The sequence below is a fragment of the Drosophila albomicans genome, chromosome 2L (genome assembly GCF_009650485.2).
Source record: "Drosophila albomicans strain 15112-1751.03 chromosome 2L, ASM965048v2, whole genome shotgun sequence".
Taxonomy (NCBI): domain Eukaryota; kingdom Metazoa; phylum Arthropoda; class Insecta; order Diptera; family Drosophilidae; genus Drosophila; species Drosophila albomicans.
This window is the reverse complement of record NC_047628.2, coordinates 17,910,230-17,919,437: the sequence shown is the minus strand read 5'-3', so window position 1 is coordinate 17,919,437 and position 9,208 is coordinate 17,910,230. Positions and strand designations below refer to the sequence as shown.

At 42.7% G+C, this 9,208-nt stretch overlaps 4 protein-coding genes across 5 annotated transcripts; 1 reads left to right on the top strand and 3 right to left on the bottom strand.

The window, feature by feature from the left end:
• Positions 1-12: 12 nt before the first annotated feature.
• On the bottom strand, positions 13-1,010 carry LOC117563245 (RWD domain-containing protein 4). Its single transcript, XM_034241456.2, has 3 exons — positions 777-1,010; positions 611-720; positions 13-553 (listed from the first exon to the last, which is right to left on the bottom strand). The coding sequence occupies exons 1-3, from the start codon at positions 882-884 to the stop codon at positions 133-135; spliced, it is 639 nt and encodes a 212-aa protein (XP_034097347.1). The 5' UTR covers positions 885-1,010; the 3' UTR covers positions 13-132.
• A 262-nt stretch (positions 1,011-1,272) lies between these two features.
• On the top strand, positions 1,273-3,780 carry LOC117563240 (protein phosphatase 1F). Its single transcript, XM_034241447.2, has one exon. It carries the CDS (start codon positions 1,409-1,411, stop codon positions 2,795-2,797), a length of 1,389 nt encoding a protein of 462 aa, XP_034097338.1. The 5' UTR covers positions 1,273-1,408; the 3' UTR covers positions 2,798-3,780.
• Positions 3,781-4,006: 226 nt separating this feature from the next.
• Positions 4,007-6,219, bottom strand: LOC117563238 (H/ACA ribonucleoprotein complex non-core subunit NAF1). 2 transcript variants are annotated; one of them, XM_034241444.2, is made up of 4 exons: positions 5,928-6,219; positions 5,674-5,880; positions 5,467-5,616; positions 4,007-5,409 (listed from the first exon to the last, which is right to left on the bottom strand). In XM_034241444.2, exons 1-4 carry the CDS (start codon positions 6,118-6,120, stop codon positions 4,007-4,009), a joined length of 1,953 nt encoding a protein of 650 aa, XP_034097335.1. In that variant the 5' UTR covers positions 6,121-6,219. The 2 variants fall into 2 exon arrangements, with proteins under 2 accessions (XP_034097335.1, XP_034097336.1); XM_034241445.2 differs by having other exon boundaries at positions 5,674-5,868; positions 5,928-6,218.
• A 266-nt stretch (positions 6,220-6,485) lies between these two features.
• LOC117563242 (RUS family member 1) lies at positions 6,486-9,045 on the bottom strand. The gene is made up of 4 exons (XM_034241453.2): positions 8,738-9,045; positions 7,885-8,675; positions 7,486-7,819; positions 6,486-7,418 (listed from the first exon to the last, which is right to left on the bottom strand). Exons 1-4 carry the CDS (start codon positions 8,802-8,804, stop codon positions 7,357-7,359), a joined length of 1,254 nt encoding a protein of 417 aa, XP_034097344.1. The 5' UTR covers positions 8,805-9,045; the 3' UTR covers positions 6,486-7,356.
• Between the last annotated feature and the right edge of the window lie 163 nt (positions 9,046-9,208).

Sequence of the window (9,208 nt, the reverse complement as noted above, 5' to 3'; positions counted from 1 at the left end):
GAGAGATGCGTGTGTAAATTGATCGGCTTTAATGGAACGAAGAACACACATCGCATTAGAACAAAACGATCGATTTGATTTCATATGATTTTGCTGCATGATTAAATTAGCTATGTACTTGATTTTGTGGGCTTAAGTGTTCAACGGGTGCAGCACTTGTGCGGCAGCAGCTGAACTGTCCGTGAGAGCGGAGGCAGCGTCCTCTTTGCTGCCCGTTTGTGATAAATGCTTAACGATATCGACCCAATCCCAGCCACGTGCTCGCTCTCCTTTGTGATCTGTACGTTCCCATTGACGGCGCTTTTGTGCTTTCGTTAGCTGTTCTTTCTTGGGTTCCTTGCGCTTGGCATCCGCATCAGTATCAGAAATTTTAATCGCAGCAACACCATCATCCACAGCAGCTATAGCTGGAGCACTTTCTGGTTGCCCAGCCGTTAGTTGTTCGAGGTTGTCTTTCAGGCATTCGAAGAGCGTGTAAGTCATGCCGCAGCCCAACCATTGAGACGCTTCGTTGGTCAACGCTGTCTGTATTTCCTCCTTAACGGCGGGCAAGCTAAAAACACAAGCTTAAACTATTAGTCTGAAAGCTTGCGGTATTCTTGCTACTCACAGATTACGATTGTAGAACGTGTTCATGTTAATCGTGGGCGCCTCGTCCGGATAGTTTTCGCCCCATTGCAATTCCACCAGAAACGACTTGTAGTTGTCTTCTTCACCATACTAAATAAAAAAAATTTTGAGTACCATTTTGAAGCATGCGGTGCTTACGTACTTACTTTATATTGATATGTGGTTAAGTTGATCTCTTTGAAGTTGGTATCGCCCTCGTAAATGGACTGCAGGGCTTCGCGTTCATCTGTCTGCTGTTCCAGCGGTGTCGACATTATGTTTTAATTAGCTTAAATCCCACACATTTCATGCAAAACCAGTGAAATAACTTAAATAAAAACTTTTCTGACACAACAAAACAAAGCAACAGCTGAGTGCTACCGGCAGACAGCAGCGTGTGGAGGCGGCAGAAACATCGACTGCACTATCGATAGGGTTACAACTTTTTAAAACATTGATTTTTTATGGAAAGTTGCGAGGAATTTGCGAAGCCAAATTATAAAATTATGCAATTGTAACAAATAATTTTCTTTAAAAAAGTTGCGCTTTATTTAATGTTATTATATATATCATGGCGCATTTATCGGTAAAAGTGCGTCTCAGTCAATCGAAAGAAGTTTGGCATGTCTTGGAATGCGCGCTACGGTCACACTGCGTGTGTTCTCTCAGTTAAATGAGAAAAATATAAACAAATAGAAGCAGCATTGCGTAAAAACAATGCGAGTGGCGGGTGAATCATCGAATTACTATTACTAATTAACCGCAACAAAAATAACAACGCACAGTCTATCGTGAAACAATGTCGTCAGACACAGATCCGTGTGTAGCTGCAATGGAATGCGCACAATTGCTGCAGTTCAAAGAGTTTCTAGCGTCATCAACCCCAAACAGCAACAGCAGTGAACTGACCTCTGGCAATGAACTGATGATGCGCCATCACAATAATGGACAAGCAACAAATTGTGTAACGCGCAGCAGCAATGACACCTACAAAGTCACGGCCGACGAGCAACGCGCCGAAATTGTTGCCACACTGTGGAAACAACTTGCCACCAAAGGTTGTCCGCCTGCATTTCAACTCAAGCTGCTGCATTTGGCTACTGAGCAAATCATGAAGGATCTGCGACATGCCAAGGAATGCGAGGTGAATGTGGAGGACAACATAAACAGCATTGGCGAAGTGCAACCGCAATACGATCTATTGAAATTGCAAAAATTCGTAAGTACGCAACTGGACAAATTATTGCTGAAACTCACTGACAATGCAGCGCTAGAGAAGCTGCAGCTCTATGCCGATGAGCAGGCGCTGTGTTCGCCAACAGCACCATGTAAGTGTCAGCCCCTCGTCTCATCGCCGCGACACAGCTCAGCGGCCATTAAGAATAAACCACGCAAAATGGAGGATCGTCACGTTTGCCTGGAACGTTTTGGTGCCATGTACGAGTTGAGTCAACAGCATGCTGGCTGTCGCTTCTTTGGCGTCTTCGATGGACACTCGGGAGCGCTCTCGGCTAGCTATGTTACCAGTCAAATACCCCAATTACTGGCACACCAACTCCAACGTTTGCCAGCCGCTGGCGACGATCTTGACGACGTGGACTTTTATCGCAATGCCTTCGAGACGGCATTTCTGCAAGCAGACGAACGTTTCGCCCTCAAGCGCATTACTAGCGGCACGACAGCAGTGTGTGCCTTAATCACTGGGGACAACAAGCACCTGTATATTGCTTGGGTGGGCGACTCGAAGGCATTGTTGGTGGGCAAACGCACCCAGCTGCAGCTGGTGAAACCGCATAAACCCGAATCGCCAGATGAACGACGACGCATTGAGATTAGTGGCAGCACCGTGATTCATGCGCAGGGACAATGGCGTGTGAATGGCATCTTGAATGTGGCACGTTCCATTGGCGATTATAGTTTGGAGGCTGTCATCGCGGAACCGGATTTTGTGGATGTGCCGCTGAGTGAGGCGCATGACTTTTTGGTGCTGGGCAGCGATGGACTGTGGGATCATGTGGAGGAGTCGTTCATTGTGGACACTGTGTACGAGTGTCTGGCCGATGCCAAGACACAACTTGATGACATTCCCAAGCTGTTGTTGGAGGCGGCCAAAGAGCATGACTCGCAGGACAATATTACTGCAGTGCTGGTGCTGCTCAAGCCACGCGATCAAATTGGTCACAGCTAGATTTAATTGTTATCGCATACGCATTCATTGTTTGTTTGTTGGTTTATTTGTTTAGCTTTAAGATTGCATTTTTTTTAATTGGAATGGAATGACATTTTAAACATTCTCACGTGCCTGCAGCCTTTGCTCCCTTTGGTTGCCTTTCTCTCTCCTCGAATAAGCTCAAAAATCACCACCCAATATAGCCAGATAAATATGAAGATATATCTATATATATTTACATACCACAAACATAGTTAACATTGTTTTTTGGCTGCTTCTTCGCAAATGCTTCCGCCAAAACTAGCATGCTGTATATAAAAGGCATACGTAAAGTACAATATATACACACAAGTCTATATGTAATACACACAATATTATAGTATATATATATTTACCATTAACTCTTGCCCAGTTGACAAACGAAGACAACGAAAATCCAACGAATGCTCGATTTTTACGAGCCCAATTTCAATTTGAGCATCACAAAAAGAAAAGCTATCTTCGGCAAGCCGAATATTAAATACCATGCAGAGTAAAGTCTATTACGAAAATGTTGATAAATATAAACTTTTAACCCAATTTGTAATTAACTGTAAACCCAACAAAAAACATGTTTGTTAAAATTAATTAATGAGATAACACAAAATGTTTCATTAGCTTATGCTGACTATGACTACCATATCTTATAGTTCTCAGATCCTCATAACTAATGGAAGCATAATCTTTTAATATTAATCTAAAAAAAAAAATAATGTCTGTTAACATTAATATGAGAAAAAGTCAAGACTTCGTAGACTTCCATTCATTTTTCTCTCTATTACTTAGAATCTTAGAATTTCCTCTGCTTAGGAACTCGTAAATATTGCTAACAATCAAGCAAACAGTGATATTTGCTGTAAATAGCTTTTTCAATCTAAAAAAGAAATGATTAGTCAAGTTTTTTAGCTACCAAATCGAGAGAGATGAACGTTTTTAATGCCACAAATTAGTAACAAATTAATATTAATGTTTGTCAATTGGGTGTCCGCAGATTAACCCAAGAAAACACACAAATGTTGACTTCCCACACACAAAAGATTAAGTACCTTTTTATACAATACAAATTAGCAACAAGAACTTCATGCATTTTAACAAAACACATTTTTAAGCAAAACCAAACAACAATAAATTGTTTACGAACTTTTTTATTGGAATAAAGCAAAAGTCAAAAGCATTATTAAAAACTAACTAACTGCCTGGATTATGAGGCGGTGGCGGACCATAAGCTGGATGCGGAGGAGGAGGCGGATACATATGCTGTGGCGGTGGCATGCCCATCATGGGCATCGTCATGGGCGGTGGCATGCCATACGGATGCGGTGGTGGTGGTGGCGGCACGCCATATCCATAACCATGCTGTGGCATGGGAAACGCACCGGGCATCATGTTGAAATTCGCAGCCGGCGGATGGAAATTGTGATAGTAATTCGAGTGCCAACTGCCCGGATTGTAGCTGGGATGATAGTTGTATTCGGAGTCACGTGATTGCGAGCGAGACATCGGCTGCTGCTGCTGCTGTTGGTTGCCATTCTGATAGCTCGGCTGGCGACTCTCGCGCTGCGCACGACGTCCACGCTGGCGAGAAGTTGACGTCGAAGGCGCCGTCGATGCAACTGATGATGCTTCGGTGGCCACTGTGTCCACCGAATCTGTGGAATTCGTACGCTCACGCTGTCGTTTCTTGCGCAGCTCGGCACGTGCTTCACGCTCCGCTTCATCGTCCGAGTAATCAAGGAATCTGGGTGGCGGCTCCACATCATTCTCCCACGAAGCATCCGATCCACGTATTTGCATCACCTTCGAGAGAATGACAAACTGTGTGTGCTCCGTTTGTGGTGCACAATAGACGACGTCGCCAACATTGATGCCACGCTCCTTGATCTGTGCATTGCTATTGAAGCGCACACAGTACAAAGGATCCGCCACCTGGCCAAGCACATCGAACACCTGGCCTAATACCTTGCGCCCCTTCTCCAAAAACAGCACAGTATCCAAATCGAATAGCATGGAATTGGGCAGCACACTCACAATCACCAATTGATCCACTATCGATTGCACTTTGCCCAGTTCAATGCACTCATCCTCCGGCACTGTAATCTCGAGCTGATCAATGGGCGGCAGCTCGTCGAGCAGCATTTCGCCACGCACTTTTGGCGGCTGACGGCGGCGACCAGGCCGCGTCTCGTCATCCAGCTCATCGTCCTCCTCGTCGCAGTCTTCGGTGTTAATGCGACGGTCTATTTTTTTGCGCAACTCGGTGAGATATTCGCCCTCCGATTCGGAATCTGAATCACTGCTGTCGCTGTCGGAGCTCACCACAGTGACCACTTGACGCCTGTGTGTGGCATGGTTGCTGCTTGTGGCATTGGAGACAGGCACTTCAACTACATCATCGTCTTTATCGCTGTTTTCGACATCTGCTGTAGCGGCTGCATCTACGTCGGAATCCCCATCGGAGCTGTAGGCTGCCAGCAACCCGAGTCCTGTCGTTGAAGGCGCTGCTGCTGAAGTTGGTATCGTCTCGCAGTCCATTGCAACTTGTTGTACATCCTCCTCACTATCTACAACAGTAATCTCTTGAACTTCAATTGCTGGAGAAAAAACTATGAATTAATTGCTGTTTAGTGGTTGAATTGAAGCCATTTTACCTGTTGCCACAATTGCATTTGCTGTTTGTTCCTCTGAGATCGCAGTCGTTATAGAGAGAGACTTTGTTGCAGCTCCTGCATCTATGGACATTGCATCACTAGCTCCTGCTGGTGCTGACTCCTTGGCCTCTGAAGTCTTTTGTAAATCAGCTACAGAAAACCCCATAGATTTATTTCTTGTTAACATTTTATTTAATATTACTTTACCTGTTGCTACTTTTGCATTGTCTGCCTCGCCCGTCATGGTATCAGCAACTGAGATTACAGTATTTTCGGCTGTAGAGTTTATTTTTAATTCATCAGTTATGTCCATGGCTACAGCAGCCTCAGTTATCGCTGCGCCTTCGGTTAATTTTTGTGAGTCAGAACATATTTGTGGCTCAGCCGACGTAGTGCTTGTGTCTGTAGGTAGAACTATATAGTAGTTGAAATTCCAGCTTCTTAGAAAAAATGTTTTTTACCTGTTGCAACTATTGGATTCTCTGTCGGTTGCTCGTTGGAAAGGGTTTCAGCGGCTGGCGCTGTCGAATTTTCTGCTGCTACAATTGCTGGCAGCGATATCGTTGCAGCGTTTTCCTCTGATGTTGCCTGCGTCTCCGCCACTGTGGTGGCCACGTTCTCGCCGGTCACAGCCTCTGGCTGCACAGCTTCCATAATTTAACAGGGTTTTTCTAATTGTTTGTATCTTCAATTCTGCAGCACGTTCTTCGTTCGCTACTCGCACGTGTTTTGATTTGAAATAAGAGGTGGGGAAATATCGATTGCACTGCCGATATTTTTAAATACCACTTTTAGTAATCGATGACTATGCTTACACCACTATCGTGCACCCATTTAGTACATTTATCTCATAATGGGTACATTTTGAATTCACACTCTTTTGGTACATTTATGATGTGACAGTACATTTTGAATTCTTTATAGCACATTTAAAGAGTACATTTATCGTACCGAAATTGTTTGCGATTTTCTTCCCACATAGCTTAACTAAAAACTTTTATTTTTGTTATTGCATAAAATATCAAATAATTGTATTTATTCCTCTATTAAAATCAATTGCGTTTATGCGTCATTACTACTAGTTTTGCATCATACGAAAGCATTTTCAAGCTAATTTTAAGTGCTAAGCTAATGGACTTGCTCTTTACGCCAAATAAATAGAAATATACATAAATCATTAATTCGAAGCTTATAAATAATATTACACGTTTTGTATTCAAGTTAAATTAAGCTTAAAATCTTTGTACAATTTCGTGAAATGCAAATTGAAGCGTCCCGTTCGTTGCGCAGATTTTTGTCTTTTGTTTTTTGATATTGGTAAAGTACCATTTTCGAAATATACGTACATGTACAATATGTGGTAAGTTGTTACAAAATAGATTTTGTGTTGTCTTCAAGTTTTTAAAAACAAGCTACAATGTGTTAAAATGGTTAATCGACATAAGGTTCATCTTGTCTTATTAGAATACATACATTTATATCGGATTACAAACGTTACTTTTTGCTAAGGCAGAATTTACATTTGTTGGAAGAATGTTTCACGTTTTGTATATTCGATTTTACAATTTTCAAATTTGTTTAATTTTTTCTTTTTTTGTTTTGGGACTAGTGCGAACGATTTGCGAATTCTTCATGAGACTAATTCTATATGTCGTGTGTTTATATATGAATGTTTTAATTATTGCAATACTTTGCTATTATTAATTAATATCAACGTTTGCCTTATGATTTTTATGGTGAACACCATGTGAGATATGTGAGAATGTTGTGTCTTTGTAAAAACGTTCTAAGCCTAATTGAAATGAAAATTAAAATAATATCGGTTCATTGCAAGCATGCTAGCGTGTTGTATCATCTTTGGTCCAAAATGGGATGCTCGAGGCCTCCGCTCTACACCTTCCAATCCAAGCGATACTCATCCACCAGCAGCAAATGGTGATTGACCAGCCAACCTGAGAAGAGAAAAAATTGTATTGTATTATTACAAATTATTGCATTAACATTTGTACTACAACTTACCCTCCTTTTGGGCAAGATTTAAAAACTCCTGCCACTTGCCCTGAATATCCCAATACTTTTCCTTGATCTGGTTTCTGTCCTGCAGATACGAGACAGCAAAAAAGTACGCCTTCAGCACATCCTGAGCCCGTGTATCGAAGTGCAGATAGACACCCAAGTGCTTTTTGCTCTCCGCAATGATGAAACGCTCATGGGGATCAAACGAGGAGACAATATTCTCAATGACACTGCTGCTCTTGTACTCGTCTATCAAATGCTTCACACTGAGCCCGAGGCGAATGTTTAGTGAGACTGACACTGTTTGTCCCACCGTCACACGTTCCATTTTATTGACCTAGTAACGAAAAAAACATCTGTTTTGCTGGCAAACAAACAATAAGGCATTGTGACATCTCATACCTGGTCGGGCGTTAGCATGCGAGATGAGCGAAAGAACTCCTCTAGTGCAATCAAATAACGAGATTCATTAAATGTGCGCAGACAAACTGCACGCACTGCCTTGAGATTGGCATAAAGATGCAGCGTGACCACAATGTAGAATACGGTATAGAGCATGGCTTGGCTCTTGATTAGAGTCAGCAGATACAGACCCACAAAGGATGCCACCAAATTGACACAAGTTTCCTGTGAACTGTCCTTAGAAGCCACATCCGCCAAATTGCCGCGCACTGCATGATGTTGAGTCAATGCCGCTCTCGTTGCACCGCCTGCCACGCCTACAACCGCTTTTAATAACGTAGAACAGCAAAGGATTTGTGTGCTGAAGTGTGGATACTTGGGAAGCACATAGATTTCAATGCCCATAGCCAGATCGTTAAGAAAATCGGCACGCAAACGCCATTTCTTTGAGTCTACATCCAACTGAGACCCCTGCCACCAGGCGAATATGATGCGCCCCACATGCCCGCTGCCCTCCTTCAGTATCCAGGTAACGGTTGCCGAATAGGCATTAACGTTATCGCTGCCCACTCCCAATCCCTTGAGTATGGCATGCGTACAAAGTGTGCCGCAAATGGTGCTGCAGAAGGCCTGCAGCGTGTCCCAAATTTGATATGCCACATAGTCTTCAGACACCGAGTCCGGATAACCTTTGGGCAGAAAGACACTCTGTAGCACACGAAAGAGCAGAAACTTCTCCTGTATCACCAGCTTATCGCCACGTAGAGGAACGCGCACAATATTGCTTTGATCTACCGATTAAATGAAGCTTGCATAATTACCATAATTTTGGAAATATTATGTTTACACTCACCGGCTGGCGTTACATAGAGAATTTCTTCGCCTTTGGTGCCGTATTGCTCGCGAAAATGTATTTTCATTGTTGTACATTAAATGAAACCCCTGCCTGCTTGTTGTTTACGCAAATCGCGGACTCTCCGTGTGCAGTCCGTCGTCTGTTGTTCCTCCTCTGCGCACAAGCCATCTACTGACTCTGGTATTTTTGTGTAGCATATTTTTGTGCACTATTGTCATCAGTGTGGCAACGCTCTGTCCCCCATAGATGGCTGGAAATATTGAAACCATCGAACTTTCTCCACCTCTATAGAACAGAGGTAACAAAACAAAAGCGAAATATGAACATCGATATTTTCACAGCAGAAACCGATGGTTTTTAACATAATTCAAATGTTTTTATTTATAAAAACCTAATTTAAATTTAAATAAGTGAACCTGAAACGACATAATATGTATATTCTAGCTTTTCATAAAAATAATGCCGCTA